Source organism: Drosophila yakuba, chromosome 3R, assembly GCF_016746365.2.
Source record: "Drosophila yakuba strain Tai18E2 chromosome 3R, Prin_Dyak_Tai18E2_2.1, whole genome shotgun sequence".
Taxonomy (NCBI): domain Eukaryota; kingdom Metazoa; phylum Arthropoda; class Insecta; order Diptera; family Drosophilidae; genus Drosophila; species Drosophila yakuba.
The window spans coordinates 25611560-25632043 of NC_052530.2; the positions used below are offsets into that span (position 1 = coordinate 25611560).

The window sequence follows — 20484 nt, forward strand, 5'->3', positions numbered from 1 at the left end:
TACTCGTGTACATATACAACATAAGTTTGTTCGTACTTACAATCAAATATATATATGTTGATCATAATCTGCCAGCGAACACGACGACGTCACAATGTCGCCACCATTTTTGGGGGAGGGAGCTCCAAGATCCCAGTCCCGAGGATCGTGCTCCAATCGTGGAGAGAAATATGGCAAAAATCGTGCAAATAAAGGAAAATGAAGCAGGCGCACACTGCATATGTACAGTACATATGTGAAAAGCTCGGAAAATGCTTCCTTGAAAGGTGTGTGTGTGTCCGAGTGTGTGCTCGTATGTTCGAGTATGTTTGAACAATTAATACTGCTTTTTCGACTCGCAGCGTCACATACTCACATCCCGGGGAGTTGGGGACTCTTTTCCAGATGAAAACTCCTGGCCACAGAATGCGGGCAGCCCAGCCGCGCTGCATTTGCCACTAAAAGATGCCAAGCAATGTCGGCTCGTATTTATGGCTCTCAGCAACAATCGGAGCATCTCATCGGCCATGTCCCAGATGATCATCTGATGGCCCTGGCCATCATCACGATTATGATGATGACCATTTTGGCTCTGAAGTTCAGTTCTATTGGGAAAGAAAGTCGTTGGCTTGACGTACTGGCAATGCGGATTTCCACGGAAAGCCAATTTGATGACGCCAATAAAATGCGCTCACCGGCAATTGATTGTTGTCGACACGGCCACAGACATGCGCTTCTAATGGCTCGAATGGCCCGCTCGGAATCGAATTTGTACTGGGATGGCTGGGAATGACGGGAATGGCATCGGTTTGGATTGGATCGGACCAGGCCAAGACAGATCGGGCCACCGCCAAGAAACCGCAGCTGCATTTAAAGCCACACAGCGACAATGCGGCAACAACAGCTGACAACTCCAGTGCCACTTGAGCCTTCAAAACTTGCAGCTTGAAGTGCATTTTGAGAAAAAGACAAAGAAAATGAGTTAAGGAATGCCGCCCGGAAAAAGGGTGCATCGAACAGGAGATACCCAATGTATATATGGGAAATACAAAAGGGAATGTACATAGGAGAAACAAAATGTATCTGTAGCCTTGTAGTTTGTCTACACAAGAACATAATAAAAATCGAAATGCATGCCTAATCATCATACCCTAGCACTCACTCAACTTTTTCCAGGGTATCGCATCTCACAAAAATATGGTCCACAAAGGCTTGAAAGCTCTTCAGAGCATTGAATATGAAAAATACTTGAGAGATGCATCAACATTTCCCGTTCCCATTTTGGCAGTTTGAGCTCAAGGTAATGTACGATTCGATTTTGTAATTATGAAAAATGAATCTAGGCCTGTGCCGCAATGCCCGACTGAATCGAACCGAACTGAATTCAATTCCTATCTCCTCAAAAGCGAAACTTTCACCAAAACAAAAATACACACATATATATCGAAAAAAAAAAAGAGTGCATGAAAACTTTCCAACTTTGACTAATTAATGACTCCCTGAAAATGCGTAGCAAATTTAGGTGTCAGAATTTGTTTCAGCCGAGTAACATGTTGTATGTACATGTTGTTTCGCCGCTGTGACTGCAACATGTCGCCGAACATTTGAGTGCAGTAGGTCACTCAGTCAGCCACTTGGCTTGGGCGTGTCTTGTCTATATTGTTAATGCCATTAAACCGTGGCCCGCAGACTGGATATTTTGTTTAAATTGAAACGCCCACGCGACTCGAAAAGCTGCAGCAACAGCAACACTTGTCAGCCCAGAAAGCGCAACGCAAATGTTTGAACACATGTCTATGCAAATGCAACCCACGGCAGTTGCACTTTGAACGCTGCTTTTAATTACCCAAAACAAAAAGAGACCGCAGCACTGCTGAAATAATGAAATAAAGAACCAAAGGCGCACTGCGTTTTTGAAGTCCGCAAAGTGCGGAAAGCGAGCAAATCGAGCTTATAAAGTGAACGGAGCCCAGCAACAAGTTCACGTGCCCCATGGGCGAAGTTAATGTTGCACTTTTTGGTTAAACGCCCAACGGCAGTGGAAATATGGGAATGGATTATTCGCAACTAAGGTTCACTTTTTAAGATCTGTAGAATCTATACATATCAAAAGCATGGCTAAAAACTAACTACTTAAACGTATACATTCAGATATTTTCTAAAACGAATAGAAACTGGCAAAGAACTATAGTATTTCCTTTTAAAATATTTCTTGTGTGTGATCACGATATCGTCACCTCAATTATAAGCAATTTAAAAAACCGTAACCATTAACAAATAACAAATTAGACACTTGCCCCATAAAGATTGTTTAACTAGAAGGTATTTCCGCCCCCCCAACCACCATTTTGCAGCCCACAACAAGTGGCACATGCGCAGTAGCGGCAGCCAAGCGGAAATGGCCGCAAATCGTGGCAATAATTGCGATCGCACGTCGACTGCAGTTCACCCAAAAACCAAAAATTACTTAATTCAATTTTGGTTGATTTTCTGTATTGGTAATTTGCTCGTTTCTGTATGTATGTATGTATATAACTGCGTTGGCGCCGCGACTGAGTTGAAAATAAAATGCAAGTTGCTCGAATCAACAAAAATTAGCAGAGGGCTGTGGCAATGTGGGGAAATCAAACGTGCGATGGGAGGTGGGGGGGGTTTTTATTTGTATTTCAGGGGGGAACTGGGAAATTGCTGCTGTCAAAATATTTCGTGGAGGTGGTTTTTTGGAGTGCAGCGTACAAGCGCAAGTGTCATTCAATGGCATTTTTATGATGGACATAATAATACATTTTCATAAAATGTAACATTTTCATTTTACCATGATTATGAAATTTCCGCCGGCAAATCGTTTGCCAAGAAAAAGAGGGAGAGAAATCATCCTAAACAACTTGAAGCTGTAGTTGAAAGAAAAACCGCATTTGGCCAAAGAGCACAAATGCACTCGAGCTTCGACTTTTTGGGGTTTTCGGTTTTCGGTTTTCGGTATGGGCCAAAACGCATTGACATGGCTGACACATGTTTTGGTTTTGGGTTTTCGCATGGGCAACTTCATTTGAATACGCTTTTGGCACTTGGCTAATGAATAATTATTCAGTTTTTCAGCTTTTCCTTGTGGCCATAAGTGTGCATGTTATTATGGCTCACCACGAGAGTTCCATGGAGTGCCTCCATATGGAAAATGTTTATTTACCTGCAAGAGAGAAAGAAAGAAAAATATGAATAATATGAGTTTTCATGAGGGAAGCAAAAACTAAAGAGCATACGTAGTAGTACTAGATTTGAAGACCAAAGGTCAGCGATGAAATATTTCAAGCAATTCTCGTTCGGCGACAATTTGCCATTGCTGACACCCACATCGAGTTATCTCTGGCTAATTGATTAAGTTCAACAAGTTGAAGAAATAATAAAAATCAATTTATAAGTTTCATTTTTGGGGTCAAGCGCGCGCTGACTTGCGGCTGTGATGGCAAAATCGCCTGAAATGCCCAACAGTATTGCGAAAAATATTGTTGAAAAATTAAGTTTACAGTTTTGCAGTTGCTGTTGTTGTTGTCATTAACACGCCAATTTAAAGCTATTCATTCACAAACTGTTTGTAGTTTTGATTTGGCAACTCATGCGGCGCCTGCTCGGTATTGAAACGTGCCCCAAAATGTTCAATCAAAAACACATTACGTCAATTTCGGATTTTCATCGATTGTGGATGTGAATAGAAATCGAAGCGTTCGTTCGCAATTGCGCAATGAGCCGACAAACACTCGTAAACATTGCGTGACATAATAATTTTTAATTATATTTTTTTTTTCCTGTCGCCGACTGTGCCAACTGAACTTGAACTTGGGTTCAACTGGCCCATCAAATCATGAAATCATGCGTAAATAAATTGTGTAAAAATTTTCATTATTAATCAATTAAGCCTAGATCACCAGCTACTAAAAAACTTATTCCTGAAGCATAACAGTAGAATAAAAAAAACTTTAAAGCTGAGATTCTGAGAATCTTTGGGGGGAAAGTTTTATTAGTTTTCTCATTGTCATCATGCATTTTAATGCCGATGATTCAACGGGTTTGCCTTGTTTTAAATGGCATTTAAATAAATGTATATCCCACTCAGAGATACTTTTTATTATTTAATTATTTTCCAGACACCTTTTCCACTGTTTTTCTTCTCCCATACATAAAATTCCACTTGTTACGCCGGGCATGTGTAAAAACTATTCAACACTCTCGAAATGGAAACTTCCAAAAGTCATAAAAATGAAGAAGTACAACAAAAGTTTAGAGGTTCAATGCTCTTGATCACCGCGTGAGCAACTTCGCTCATGCTTCTGATTTCATGTGTATCCAAAGATCTGATGACAAACGAAAGTTCTTGAAAATGATTTCGTCATCCACATTCATAGTACTATCAATATTACATTAAACTGTAACATCAGTTTTAAAACAATGGAAGCTAATATTTAATTCCATTGACCTGTAAACTTAGGTTACTGATACCACTTAAGTGAATAAATAGCAATAAAAGATAGTGCCTAGCAGTATCTCTGTAATCAAAAGTGCACTTACACGGAAAGATCTATAAACGCTTGTGCATTCAGGTCAATGCTAAGACTTCTATCAACAATAGATAAGCTAAGTGTAGTTAAAGTTGTTGAGATAATGTATGTAAAGTGAAACAATCTTAAAAGCCTTCTTCCCAGAATTGGTTGTAGAGTATTTAACATTTCAAATTGATTCTGTGCAGTTTAGTGCCCATTTTTCTGACCCCCTTTCACAGCAGATACCGCGAAGTGAATGATAAGCTGCCATGCATATTAGCAAACGCAAAGCTGTTGCCATTAGTCACGATTCAGTTGGTTATATAACATCGTCTAAAAACCCGTCCGGCCTCCAAACTCATCGCATTTGCAATCGGAAAAGCGGTGTTCTATGTAATAATAAGCAGCTTGACTACCCAGTGAATGCAAAAACACCCAGATCGGCTAATTGCCAAGCAGAAACACTCCTCCCGCATATGATATCATCATCAGCATTATTGCAAATCGCTGGCTTTGGCATTGCATTTTCTACGTTGGGTTCTCCCTTCTCTCAAGTGTGAAGCCAAGCGAAATTGATTTATTATCCTCTCAATGAGACTCTTAATTACTTTATTCGAAACAGAGGAATGAATATACATTTAAAAGGCGAAGAGAAACCAATTTTTTAGTACTTTTTGTTTATGGCCAAAATATTACAAAACTGGCCAAAATTTATGGAGGAAACGGAGAGAATTCCGCCGTCCGTCTGCCGTTCAATGTCATGCGGCGTTTGTTTAAACTGAATTTTCAGATACCAGATATAAGTCTGTATCTGTATCTGTATCTGAATCTGCCTTTGCTCATCCACATTCACATAAATTGAGCAAGCTTTTCGGCCGTGTAAATTGGTTTCTGTAAGTGGCGGCCATTCACTGCGAAAAAAAAAAGGAGAACAAGAACGTAATCATTTTGCGCCGCCAAGTGCTGGTGTTTCTCCCCCTGCTGTTGATTCTATGGATTCCATGGACTTTAATTAAGAGGCTCGCGAACATTTAACGGTTCTTTGCTTAGGCAAATGCGAGCAAATGCATAAATTGTGGTGTATTTATAAGATACAAGTCGCGATCCGTCGATTAGCTTTTGCCTCGTTCTGCTGTGCAGTTGCACTTGCCGAATACAGTTGGCGAAATTGAAACGTATCTCCACGTAAAGTCTAAATAACCAAACTAGTTTGCGGTTAAGCAGCTTAGAGTTACTTAGAGTAGAGCTCAGCGATCTCTGGAGAACCAGATTTTTCATAGCTGTTCAACGGATTGGCATAATCTGAGCTAATTCTGGAATGAATGTCCGCCGGTCCAAGTCATTAACGCTATATTAATACATTCATTAATCAAAGGAGAAGAATCCCGCTCTGGAGTGACAAAACGATTATGCAAATGAGAGCTGTTCCTATTCGGCAATATTTATGGATGATTATGGATGATTTCCTTAGGAGGTTAACGATATTAAAAATCAACTTTTTAGCTTAATAAAAGAAATGACGACATTTCTCTAAATTAAGAACTTGTATGCACCCAGTTGATGCTATAATAAAACTCTTAAAAATTGGTTAATAACGACTTTGATATTTTGTATAATAATAAAGTGTTACGTGTATTACTGGCCCTTTCAGCTGGTCCACAATTTTGTTGAACTTGCCTGGGAAAACGATCTGCTAGCCAAGATTGGCGTACTAGCCAGTACCAAGAAAGCGCACCGCACCGTTTTTGGCCAACATTCCCAAACGATTTTCCATAGCGGCCAATTGCACGTTCTGCCCGGCAGCAGAGACCTGTCTTCAAATTTATGCACATTTTTTATTGGCATTTGTTTTAGTTGGTGGTTCATGAAAATTCCGTTTCTGATAATTAAACACATTTGGTGCGCCTTGCAGTTGCATTCTTTCTGGGGGCTTTGTTTTCGTTTACTTACAGTATGTTTTGTTATTTTTTTCATGCAGTTCGGCCGACGTGCCACAAACATTTCAAAACTTAATTGAATTAAATTGTTGATTGAGGCGATGAAAATGAATTTCCATTGGGGGCAGCACTCAAACAGTCAGTTAGTTAGACAGACAGACAGATAGATAGACAGACAGACGGTTTTCCAAGTGGATTTTCACGTTCTGATCTTGTTGGTTCAATGAGTTTGCGTTGTATCAATCAGAGTTTTGTGGAAACAGAAGCGGAAATCCAAGTCGCCAAGTAAAGTCGGCGAACTGAAATACCAACGACTTGGCCAAAAGCACGTAGCCAAGAAGTACCATAGAAGCCAAAGCCCAAATGGTGACTTCCGCTTCAGAAGATCGCTGGAAGGAGGAAGCTGGCTTAAGCTCGTGGACGAGGCAATTTCTGGACGGACCAAGCCCTTAACTACCTGCTAAGCATTATCATTTAGTTAATATCTTCTCTTAGCCTCTTAGCTTCGACTTGGCATGCGTTTGCCCAACTTAGAAACAAATTCACGAAAAATCCACAAAAAAAAAGGAATAACAACAGAAAACTTCTTCTTTGGCCAAGAGAACCAGTTTCTGTGGCCAAAACAAGTTTGGGTTCGTTATTTTCTTTTTGTATTTTTTTTTTTTGTTCGTATTTTGTTGCCAAAAGTTGAGGCTATTAAAGCGATGCCGCCAAGTTTGCAGCTGTCCGAAGCCATATGAAGTCATAAAGAAAATTTACCCAAAACCAAAAATTTCTATATAATGAAATTTGGTTGGCTTCTTAAAGGCGATTGGGGGGCATGGTGGCACTTGCAAAATTAGTCGTCAGCTCGTGTTAAATTAATTTTCACAAAAATGTTGCAGGCAGTAACTGTTGGTTGCATCTGCCACTGTGACTGCAACTGCATGTGGCAGATACAGAAGAGGTCAAGAAAGTAGATCTAGAAGCATAGATATATTCCTCATGCAAAAAAAGGGGATACAAACTATTTTAGAACAAGGTACATTCTAACACTCAGTTACATTCCCTTTTAAGGTGCATCTTTTAAGGTGCTCCAATCACACTTTAAGAATGATTTTGAAGGCTTAGAAATGCTTAAGATATTGCACCTATTTTGAGTGATATTTTTTTGACCGCCACTGTGACTAGTAAGTGCTGACTCTTGAACCGAGCAAGTACCGCAAGTTGCAGCCGATCAGCAAAAGGCGATAAAACCCACGACGACGGCAACTTGTGCCTCCTGCAGAACAATGCTCCATGCCTGTTGTGTTGCAACTGGGAAGAGATGGTCCGGGATCAATGACATCATGATGAGCATCTGGGTGGATGCTGGGCCTCCTTTGGGCTGCTGCAGCTTCTGCCGCTGTCATTCTGCGGCACGGAAGAAAGTTTCCAAAGTTCCACAGTTCGTGAGTGACTAACAGCCAGACTGACTAGCTGACTAACTGACTAACTGACAATGCGACCGACTTAGAACACAAACTGTTTGTGCCTTCAAGATGCCAGGAGTTGTCTTCAGTCTTCTGGCTGCCAGTTTGCCGAGTCGTGACACCCAACAAATGTCAGCACTTGCGGGCGTGCGGCTTTGACTTTGAGCCAAACCCAAAGCCGAAAGCCAAGTTCCAACTACAGCTACACAGCTACTGCCTGAAGCCTACAGCTCCGACCAACTCTACCAATCAATTATCTTGGCCTAGCCGCGAAATTTGATATGGCTATGATGGGTTTGTGCCTTTCTGTACCGCTAATGTGCGTTCAGCCCCTCCGGCCGGCAATGACACACGAGGCTCAAAGACAGCCGCCTTTTAAGGCATAGATACGGTTGTAACTGTGAACACTGGACTACAAAAAAAAAACAAAACAGAGCCCCTGAAAGCTCAGCGACACTCAATTGAACCACAATTCCGATGCACTAGCCTTGGTCGCCTTAGCATTAACCTCTGTCTTGGTCGTTCATTGATCGCCGATCGTCGACCATCGACGACACGCCCACAAACTGGTCGCAAACCGCACATGGTCAAGCGTTCGAGATACAAGATACAAGATATAGTCAAGTGTCACGGCGCCCGCTATATTTAGATCGAAACATTCAGATACGCGGCAACAGTGCGCCTCGAAAATATTGAATTTCAATGCTCATTAGCTAACGCTGTTTTGAGCTTGTTAATGATAATTTTTGAAAGACCAATTAACTAATTATCTGGGTTAATTGCAAGGTGTTGGTTAGCAGATACGCTAAAGGTTGAATTTAAATTTGCTCAAGAAACTACTTATTTTCTGCTGAATATCTTATCTTAAGCAACAACTTTTAGTGCGCACTGTGCAACACATATGTATACGATTTCAATCGATTGCTGTCCATGGCGAAGCAATCGAATGTCAACGATCGCAAAGACAATCAAAGAAGAAAGACAGCACAAACAAGCCTACCAAACATGAGTACTTGTACTGAAGTGGTTTTCCCATACTTCCCACTTTATGATATTGGGATTGGGAGCTTCTCGTTTTGTTAGAGTGGCGCACGAACGATCAATCATCGCACTATGGCCCAAAATCTGTTGTGGCCATGTCTCATTTGAAAGCACTTGGTCGACCACGTTGTATGTGGGCCTTGGTTATTGCAATTATTTAAAAGTAGAGAGCGCTGCGGATGAGGGTTCATCAAGCGGAGTCAGCCAAAGTCTTTGACCTGCGAATAATACGTTCGCTTCTTTTATCTTCACTTTTGGCAGGAACCGAGAGTTTATTATTAAGCGCAAATTTAGATCAAATCTCACCGAGGTGTCGAGAGATTTATGATTGCCGAAGGCCCCTTTCAGATCTGTGTGACAGATATCGCGGGAATGGGGAGATCTTGAGCGGGATCGAAAGAGTTCTGGCCAATGGAACATGAAATTCACATTCACTTCACTTCACCGATCCGCCGATCGCCGGGCAAAACAATTTTAATGGCCGATCGAGCGTGTCGAACTGTTTGTTGACATGGACGGCCGACTGGCTGGCTGGCTATCTTATGGATACCCATGTATCTTGTATCTATAGCTTTCATATTGGTTTCTTTTCATCTGTTCTCGCGCTCCTTCGCTGTCTATTTCTGTGGCTAATTAACTTGTAGCCTGAATGTGAACACATTTCTTTTCGGGTCTTAACACTTTTGTTTCTTGTTAAATAAATAGTGGGCGGGGTAATGGTAAAAATGGGGCGATGGTAAAGAGCGGCACGCTTATAAATTCGTTTTCGTGGAACATCAAATGTCAAATTGGCTGTGGTGAAAGTTCAGAATGATCTTATATTTCTGTAGGGTTCAGGGAACTCTTGCCATAAATTTGCCTTAATTATCCCCCCCATTTAACGTGGACTCTTTCGGGAGTTTTGGTTTATTAGCTAAAAGTTTTCGTGCATAAATTATGTGATATGCGTATTTCAAAAATTAGATTTTTGTGAAATAGACGGCTGGCGAAAAACAATGAAATCGATCATTTCGTATAGTCATTCCAGTGTTGAGGTTCGTTCACCTGTCCCTCTGCAGACAGTCGATAATCATATGCGAACAAAGAGCCAGAAAAGCACCCGAGGGGCAGGCGGGATACTTCGGGGAGTTTATGGAGTTGGAGAGGTAGGAGGTACCAGAGACCGTGTACCGTTAGAAACGTGATAAGCCATTCGGCGACTAACGGTACATGTGGAAAAATGTGCATAAATTGGTTAAAATTATGACAAAACACAGCGAGAAGTGTGTAACAATGTACAAATCAAGTGGATAAGTTCTTGATCCCCATCAATATCAATCGATTCCACTCGAAACCGAACTTCTTTGAATGCGATCTTAAGTCCGATAAGCCATTAGATAATGCTGTGGAAAGTTTTCATTTGCATATCAACGATAGAACAGATCCATGAAATATTTCGAAACCTACGAATTGAATGATGAAAAGTCATTTCACAAATGCATAGCTTAAATAATATTGTATTTAAATTGATGAGGCATGTCGAGAAGCATTAGATGTCATTAAATAATAAAAAAAAACGTGAAGCTGTGTGGAAAATAGATAGATCCACTGATAAAATAGCAATCTCAAATATTACACCATTTAAATTGAGCACATATAGCAAGAACCATTGGTTGTCACCAACTCTTGAGGAATGTTTATGAATAAACGAGCAAAACAATGAAAATTCACTGCAGAGATGCATATGTTAAATGTTACTACATTTTAATGAAGCGCATTGGTTACATTTCTGTCCACGAGTTTTCAAGCATGTAAACGCGGCAATAAAATAACGATTTTATGACTCAACCATGGGACACCCCCAACCTTCTCGGTGTAACTAAAAAGTCGTTTAAATAACTAATTTTAATGCCGCCGCGAAGAGAGCGGCGAAAAGGAAATCCCAAAAATAATGCGAACAACATTTGTCGCCATGTCGCCGATGATGAAATTTTCATTGGCGCCAAACGGAAAAAAAAAATGTTGTTCAGCCATGTCCATTCAATTGAAAGAAAAGTTTTTAATAGCCACAAATATTTGGGTTATTTTTGAATGCAAACGTTCGAAGGCATTTAAATGCTGATCAAAATATTGCCACCACTTCGCAGCGATTACCTTGTAAGCGGCTTACAGAAGATCCCCACAACAGGCAGTGTGTTGCCACAGATCTCTGAGTCCAGTACCAACAATGGTCTTATCGACCGATAAGATATGGCCCTGCACCACTCACGGCTCAAAGGTGGGCCGAGGTGGGAAAGTGGGCGGGGAACCGCCCCAAGGGGTGGGGCCACATGCCATAAATTGGCATAAATTAGCCAGTCGTCGTCGAATTAGTCGAAGCAAGGTAAGCGGGCCCAGCAAACAGCAAACAGCAGCAATGCAAATCTTTGCTGCACCGGGAAAAATACCATTCAAAAATATTGTATTGTATATTAAACAAAAATAGTGGATATTCCAGTAGCTCTACTAAGGAAAATGGAATCATACTTGTAAATTTACGAGGAATACAGATAGATTGCATTTAACAAGCTTAAATCTAACGATGTAGTTAATCAAAGGTTTTTAACTATTTATGCGTTAAATTTTGGATATTTTATTTTTTATTTTTTCCTATAATATTTTTTAGTGTTGGCCAATTGCTGTCGCGCCTGTTGGCGAGATTTGCGTAACTGACTGAGTTAGTAACTGACTGACTGACTGACTGACGGATGTGCCCCCAGCCCATTCGAATTTAATTTTATGCACTCGGCTGTCTGCAATAATTGACTGTTTATTGGCAACAGGCCGTCGATGTCGGCGCTGGGCTTTTTGATCATTTATCGGATCAGTCGGTTTATAATTCGCACTGCCTGCCTATTCTGTCATATGGCACTTCGATCCGATCCAAGATCACCGAGGCACTGCAATCCCTGAGGGTGTGTTGCCGTGACAAATTGCTCAGTGCGGAAGCAATTTCTGTTAAGCATTTCAGCTGCGAAATTGGTCATTTTTCTCCCCTTGTATTTTTATAGCCAATAATTGTGGCTTTGACTTTGATTTCCGTGTGGGTGCCAGGCAAAAAAAAAAAAAGCGGCAAAATACTGCAGAAAAGTGCAGAAAAGCTGAGAGATGGCTGGCGCCTCGGGTGGAGGTCAAAGCGATGTTAAACGATTGGGAAATTGCTAAAATAAATGCAGAAAATATTTGAACGTTAAACGGGTGAAGTTGGGAAGGTTGGGACATGGTATCTTGGTATTAAAACCGCAGGAGTAGTCGAATAGCTATTAAAGCTGATGATTATTAGGCATGAATTCATAATATATCTTTACTAATACATTTTATTTATAACTTTTATTTATTTATGGGATTATATTATCTAGAATACAATGGATGTTAATCGATGACAAATTCAAAAGATATTTCCACGTTCGCTTAATTTAGTACCTCAGCTTTCAGAACCACCATAAAGCAATGTCACTGTTTGTACATTTAACCATATCTTGAGGTTGTACCATTAATTTATGGATCTTCTTCAGCATGTGCATACAAAGGCCAAAAAAAAGAAAGCCAAATTTCTAGGTCATTGTATAAGAAGCCAAAAAAGGAAAAGGCCAAAAACAAACAAACAAACAAAACAAACCAGCGAGCCAGCAGACAAAAAGCGACGTCTTCGCTGGAACAAAAGTTATTTATGCAACTTGAATATGTTGCGGTTGCACGCCGAAGTTCAAATGTCAAGTGAAAGAAAGAGAGAGGGAGACAAGGAGTGAGTGAGCCAGAACATAAGTCAAAACTTGAAATAAAACATCTGTGCAACTGCTGGAGAGGCAGAGATTTCTATTTCAATTAGACAAACTGCTGCATGTGGGACGTCAGAACCAAACCATAATGAATACACAATAATGTTGTTAATTTTCAGTTTAGTTCGTTGGTTTTTTTTTTTTCGTTGTTGTGCCTGCACATGCTCTGCATCTACATATATGTGCCTATGTATCTGCATCTGCATCTGCCCGCATCTGCAGCTGTATACTCGTCAAGTTTCCAAATGAACTTCAACTGCTGTGCCGAGATTCAAATTTAATGACTTCGCTTTTCAATTTACGAGATGTTTATGGCAAACAGCCAGCCGGCTATCAGCGAGCCAAATAAACCAACAGAGACACAATCAAATTACACTCGAAAGTTGAATAAGGGAACACAAAAATACACATATTGGATTTTGAGCTTTTGGTGTTCGACCAAAATAATTCATATCAGAACATAAGTTGTTATAAAAAGTGCTAGGTGATTCAAATTGGTGCCTATTACAAATATACGATTTTGTTGTGTAATTATCAAACAATAGCAATCTCTATCTAATAACATATTCTAAACGGCAATTCAATCTATAAGATATTAATTACATATAGAAATATGTAGTACTAGAAACTGAAATTACTTGAAAGCAGTGTGATTCATTTACCCAGAAAATGTTTGAATCCTAATTTTTTGTCTCTGTGTTAAAACTTATTAGCATTGAGGGCGACACGATCGCAAGAGATCGGCGCCGGATCGAAACGCCTACGTCACGAGTATATATCTATATCGCCTCCACTGCCCTCTTTGCCGGAATTCTGTGGGAAAAGAGACGGACTGATTGCGGGCGAAAGAGACGCGACTAGATCACAATTGATTTCTGAGATTTCGTTGCGTTTATGGCATATTTTTATGGCACTTTTGGGTTTCTTTTGAACCTCCGTTGTCTTCCACTCATTGGGTAACATTCACTTTTTGTTTGGCACTTTCTTTCTAATCGAAAGTTGTTGCTTAGCTGCGTGAATGTGTGGGAGGAGATTTTTGTTTTTTTCATTTTAATGGGGAGGGAAATGCGTTGGCCGCTGCCAAAACCAAAAAAAAAAAAAACAAAAATGTTTCGGTTACTCTTCAAATTAAAAAACCAGAGGGGGAGAAAAGCGCAGAAAGGAAAACATTTCGAGACACCTGTTTACGTTGTGCTGTCTTTTGTTTGCCAATGCAATTTGAAGGGGGAGCCGGGTTAAATTCAACGTAGGTGGCTGCTTTATGGCCCCAAATTGTTGCACTTTGCTTCGGTTGGGTTGTTAGTTGGGTTGTCGGTATGTCTGTATGTCCGTATGGCGGTATGTCCCGTGGCCAAAACAGCAAACAATGCTGTCTGTAGATAAAAATCTACCAAATTTGCCTATATAGAAAGTCGGTGGCTGCACTGCACCGAAAAGTTTTCCCCCCTTTGGGTAAACAAATCGAATAGAATATATACTCCTCCAGCGCCTTGCACAATTTATCCATTAGGCGTAAGGCGCGTTTGTTCTTTTTTTGAATGTAAAATTAAAAACAAATAAATAGCAACAACAAACGACTGGTAAAACAAACAATGGGATAATCAAAAAAAAAAAACAATAAAATAGGGAAAAAGAATGAAAAAAATCACAGAGGGAGGGAGGACTCAACACAACAGGTTCGGGCCATAAAATGCGAAGAAACCGTTTCATTTTTCCTGACTTTTTGCAAAAGGTGTAAACACGAGGCCCCTGAGGTGGGAGGTAGTGCATGTGGAAGTGGACGTAAACGTGGACATGAATGTGGATGTGAGTGTGGACGTGAATGTGAATGTGGATGTGGCGGAGGACGTGGATGGAGGCTAGACACTTGCGCACACTAAACGATTCGGTTTTCAGGTGTTAAAAACTACCTGTACCTGATGCAGAGAGTCCGATTTCGGAGCATGAAATCGCCGGCCGTGCTGGAAAAATGCTGGAAAAATGCCATGAAATGGGCTTTCGTCAAATTAGCGTGGCAGCGTTAACCGATGGAGGGATGTGTGCTTCTAGAATGAGTTTAGGGTACGATGGCCCGGATGCTGAGCGCAAAATGCATCTAACAGATGCACCTTCTCTGTGGGATATTTCGCACTTTGTGCCTCACATTCTAGATTCTAGGTTTTTTTTTTGTTGTTGTTGTTGTTGTTGTTGTTTAGCTCTCCATTCTGTTCGCTCGTTTGGGTCGTTTGCCCATGTCTGTGCTACCTGCTGCCTTGATTTATATATTCTTACTGCAAAACTGCATTCGGTTTTTATCTGTATCTGCATTTGCATGACACAAAACCTGGCCGGGGCCCTGTTATCTAACTCGAAGAATGCCCGTTCCCTCTGACTTTGGCACTTGATCTACCATATACTACCATATACCGCTCAAGATGAAGCCGAATGCTGAATGCAGCATACTGAATACTGAATACTGAAGAGACTCCACTACGGCTGAGGCCTCATAAATTCTCTCGTCGTTTAGTTTTTACGATTGTCGGCTGGCTTTGTTTGGCCGAGGCACACACAACTGTGGGCAAGGTAATAGCACTTGTTGGGCCTTTGAAAATGTATTTCAGCGCAAGTGTATTATGTCACGATTGTCCTATCTATTAGACTAGTATATTAGTATATTTTTATAACCTCTTTCTAATTATGCTCAAAATTAAATAAAGTTAGAAGGTGGGTCGAATTCCTACGAGATTTGTTTAGTAGCAGGATAAGCAAAAATTCCTAAACCAAGTTGGATTCTTTAGATTACCAGTTTTATCTAGCAAATAATATAAATGAGTAAGTGTTCTTAATCATACTTGTAAGTAACTATTATTCTGACCGCGTCTGTGAGCGCTAGCACACACAGAGCAACACGAACTCACAGATACAGGCCGCTTGTATCTTTCGACGTTGGCCTATCTAAATACATGCTGAAGAGTTGAAGTGCCAGGGACCCCAAGCCAAAGAAACGGCAGCGACAACAGCCTCCTGCCAAGATCTCTGCGCCTGCGTACTGTACTCGGAAACTCGGAAACTGGGGAACTTGGGAACTTGGAAACTCAGCACTCGGAGCAATACCAAAACCAAGACCAAACTAAAAAGCCAAAGCCAAGACCAAGAAAAGACCCAGTCTGAGATGAGAGGCTACCAAAAACTGGTCCCTGGGCCAAAGTTTGCGTGCTTTGCTGAAATTTTTACGCTGGACCCGGCACCCGAAAACAAAAAAACTCTCTTTCAGCTCAGAGAAGAACATTCAGGTAGTACCCCTTAGGCATTTCATATTTTTGGCCAATGTCCAGGAATTGCGATGAATGGAGAGGTCGAGGGAAACAAGAACACGGCATTAATGATGCATTAAAATGTATTCATAAAGGCGTGCAACTATTTTAACGGTCTTTAGGTGCCCATTCAGCTCTCGAGGAATTCAGGAAATGCCTGGAAATAGCGTATTATACGAGAAATGGACTGTGAAGATTTAATGGGTTTCTAGCTCGGGAAATTCGATACTACTCCGGGCATAGTACGCTGGGCCACCCACAGCTGACGACCATATATCTAAATCTGATCTAAATCTAGCCAAGGGTTATGGAAAATCCCAAAGCCCGCATATCGGCCCACGAAAATGTTGCTTTTAATTATGACACATTTAAGAAAGCCACAGATTTACGTCCGTAAGTTCACCCAAGCCCCTAAATTGCTGTCGAGTCATAAGTCGAGGGCCACAAAACTCCAAAAGAAAAGACCGACGCAGGGAGATAGGGATAGGAGAAAGGAGACGGAGAAGGGGAAGGGAAAGGAGATGGAGACAGTGAGTGTGACTTGACGAAAGTACTTTCATTTTCACGCTCATAAAATGGGACTACCATTAAACTTAAAAATGCCGTCGTAAAAACTTAAAAATCAGAAACGTAGCAGCCAAGCGGCGGCCAAGTTAAGCGGCTTAAATGACATTTAAATCAGTCGAAATACCCAACGGGGGGAACAGAATTTGTATGGCCAAAACAGACAGGCGACACTGTATGGAAAGGTAAACACTTGAGACTGAAGATCCCTTTCACTGCACAGTGGACAGGACAGGAAGTTCGCACTTTGGCAAAGATCGAAGAACCCCAAAATGAGCAATGGAAATTAAAACTATAAAGAAACCCCCGGCGAGAGGCCCATTCCAGCACACGTCTTCTTCGGTTTCTCCCCGTGATTACGCTTTAATCTCGTTATAATGAGGCAGGAAAATTGCTTGGCGGATGTGCCGAGCGTGCCCGAAACGGGAACGGGAATGGGAATCGGCTTGGGATTGGGATTGGGATTGCAATTGGGATGGGTACATTTAGTATGGTACATGAGGTATGGGCACTCGAATCTGGAACCTGGAGCTGCGGTTGACATCCTGGTTGCCAGCTGGGCAGCACTCATCTCTCTCTCTCTCTCTGATTCCCTAACTCGAGTGCAGCTGAGATTAAATTACCAGGGAAAAAACGTGGGGAGGACCATCTCAAACGGGGACAGGCACAATGCAAAAGGTAGAGACAAGCGGCAGACAGCAGATACACTTGTTCGCGTAATCTGTTCCCCACTTTTGTGTCCCCTCCCCCTTTTCGGAAATATGATGCCGCCAAGGCACAGGTCGCAAACAAACCGAAGACACCGAAGATCGGGAGGCACAAAAAAGGGTCCCAGGAAAGAGTTGTGCGATAAGGTTAGATAAGCGCCGGCACATATGAATGCTTGTATGCTAGTATACCTGAAGCGGCGGCCAAGTGAACACTTCCTTCTTTCCGCAGTGGAGCACACACACACACGTTTTATTTGGGTCTCTCTTTTTTGGGTCTGATAAGGCGAGCATGAATGAAGGTTGTTTTCTTATAATTCTGGGAAGAACTCAGATGATGGCTCCACTTAGTCCATTAGCCGAGAGGATGGAAACATATAGAAACTAAGTTAGAAAACACCCATAAAATCCAACTAAAGGAGGAATGTTCCTAATATTCAAATTCTTTAAAACAGAGACCTATCTAAATTAAGAAATTTGTAGTATATCCAGTTGATGAAACCCACCTGAATTTTGCAGCATGCCGGGCAGCACCACCGACGACTCCGACTTGAAGCCACCATTTAGACCGCTGCTGCTGGTGGGCTTCTCCAATCCCATGTCCAGGGTGGTGGAGCCGTCCAGATCGACGAGGGTGTTGCCATTGAAGAGTCCCGCGTCGCGGTACTCCTTTGCGAAGGGCGTGGCAGCCTGTGCCGCCCCCACGAATAGCACTATGGCCAGCCAGAAGAAGATGGCAGATGGGCCGCTTTTGGCCACTTCCACCGACCGCATTTCACTGGGACACTCTTCACTTCACATAGACGAAAGCCAGTCGATGGGAATTATATATTTATTATTGTGACGAAGCGTGACACTTTCAATTAACACCGCTCAGCGGCTGCCGCCGAATGCGAAAAAAATGTGTTACTTTTGATCATTAAATTAGTTGGAGTCGGCCGACTTGACTTTGATGGGGCACCGTAAATTCAATTTGCGCTCGACGTTTGCTCTCGTTTCGCACTTGTTACTCTTTTTCACTGCCAATTAGGGAAATGATGTGTGTCAGCAATTAGTGAAAACGATCGTCCGTCCAAGTCACTAAAGTGTGTCAGACGTTTTTGGCACTGCAAAGATAAGGGAACATAAACAGTGGGATTAGTACGGTCCAAATCAGAAGTTCGCGTATGCGTGCCAATCTTTTATCATTTCACGGTGGCAATGAGTAAAGCCATAAAACTGATTCGGAATGGCTTGGCAAGTATTATTAACTTTTAAAAGGGAGTTTTTATCAAGCTTAAGGGAAATCCACATGGGAATATAGGGAATACTACAAGTTTATTTTTCTTATCCTAGTAAAGCAGAAGTAAAAACAAAATCTTTATAAATGGAAAAGTATACACATCGCGAAATGTTTGTAAACAAAATATTAAAAATATCTTAAGATATTTGGATACAAAACATTTCTTATCTCAAATCAATCAGTGCCTTTAGACCCAACAGCGATGTGCATTCGTCACTATTATGTTTACTACCACTTTCATTAACATTCTGCACTCGCATTTCTAACGGCAACTGACCATCACACATTGCCAACAGCTGTTATTCGTTGTTGTTGTTGCGCTGATAATTGGTAAGTACGCGACATTTCTATTAATCAAACATAAAAGTCCGCGTTCATTTCCATAACAATTTTCCCGTAATATGCTGCGCATGCGCAGGATAATGAAAACGAGCCCACGAGAAATCCCGCGGCGGGAATTAGGGAATCAAAAGAAATCCCACAACAAACCCCTCGAAAACCTCCGCCCACGCCTCTGAGCGTGCGAGCGGGATGGCGCGAGGCAGGAAGTTGCTGTGTGCGAGCGAGAGGGCAGCGTGCACCCTTAGCGCCGCTCATAAATGTCAATGGAAATGAAAAGGGCGATGTTATTGTTTTTTTCCCCGTTGTTTTTGGATGGAAAACAGAATGAATAACATGTGGGTTTCGGTTTATTAAACATCGCTTGAAGGAGGAAATGCGAAAAGAGGCTCTACACACGACAAAAAATTACGTTCTTAAGATATAAGCATTATGCTTAAATGTATCCATATTTTTTATTGTGTATGTTGAAAGTCACTGTCATTAAATGCGAATGTTTTGCAACTGATTCAAATCCCATTCAATCACTCAAAGTCTGGATTTTATTTCGCTGTGTAACCAGAAGGTATTTATAAATTGAGCTCAACAAATAAAACGCACGAAAAAATGTTCAAAAAATTTGCATATGTCAGTGTAACAAAAACCGAAATTGATGGATGGAAAAAAGTCGGCGACTGAAAATCACACACTCGCGGACTTAAGCCAAATAAGCGCTAAACGAAACGAGTTTTAACAAAATATTTTTGCATTGCTCAAACGGAGAGCCGCCGTCAGAGAAGCAAACACAAATGCACGCCGGGGCCAAATAAAAGCCATTCAATTAATATCCGGCCAGAAAGCAACAAACAAAAGTCGCTGCAATTTCTGTGCTGGCCTGCCTTTGCATGTTTTTATTTGTTTTTTTTTCTGTTCGCTGCTCCCATTTTGCGAAGTGGGGGGGAGGGAGGGAGTTCGGTAAACAAAATCGAAATTGGCTAAAAGCGAAGGGATGTTGATGCTCCACTAAGGCGTACCTTGTATTTATTTTCGTCACCACTTGTTGGTCTTTGTTTATTGTTATTATTCTTTATTGGCACTTTCGGAGGCTGGGACAGCTGCGCGAACTAACGGTACATGCGAATCGAGTGCGCAGCGCAGACGGATTGGCAAGCATAACCGTAATCGTTTGTTTTCGTTGTCTCGATCACTATCACTTCATCGATATATCTTTCCCGAAACGCATGTTAACACATCGAAGTTTTGGGAACACATTATCCATGCTGATATTATCCACGATCTCGACTCGCCTTGCCTCGCCTCGATTCGATTTGATTTGATCTCTCGCGCGCGCTATGTAAAATTACAGATAGTGGCGCGTTTCGGTTGCTTATATAGACTTTTTGCCATTTAGAGGGACCGTTTGAGGTATTTGAAAAAATGCTTAAAATACTGCAAGGTATTAGCATTTTCCCGTCTCCAGAGATCTCGCGGTGACTGTCTTCGCTAAGCGCCGGTGGGTTGAGAAACTTGGCTAGGCCCAGGGCTGCACGCCTGCACTGCTTCTGTGGATACCTTTTCAC

At 41.5% G+C, this 20484-nt stretch overlaps 1 protein-coding gene and 2 long non-coding RNA genes across 3 annotated transcripts in view; 1 reads left to right on the top strand and 2 right to left on the bottom strand.

Moving 5' to 3' along the window:
• Positions 1-20275, bottom strand: part of LOC6538342 — a 30536-nt gene extending 10261 nt beyond the window's left edge. Inside the window, exons 1-2 of the mRNA XM_002098831.4 lie at positions 19939-20275; positions 17811-18410 (exon numbers count right to left, since the gene is read on the bottom strand). Coding sequence (XP_002098867.1) covers positions 17811-18078 — 268 coding nt within the window. The 5' untranslated portion in view covers positions 18079-18410; positions 19939-20275. The remainder of the gene's footprint in view (positions 1-17810; positions 18411-19938) is intronic.
• Positions 2611-11543, bottom strand: LOC120321728. The gene is made up of 2 exons (XR_006245215.1): positions 3504-11543; positions 2611-3166 (listed from the first exon to the last, which is right to left on the bottom strand). It is a non-coding gene; the product is annotated as an uncharacterized LOC120321728 (long non-coding RNA).
• On the top strand, positions 14337-17776 carry LOC120321729. The gene is made up of 2 exons (XR_005561439.2): positions 14337-17451; positions 17537-17776. It is a non-coding gene; the product is annotated as an uncharacterized LOC120321729 (long non-coding RNA).
• Positions 20276-20484: the final 209 nt, after the last annotated feature.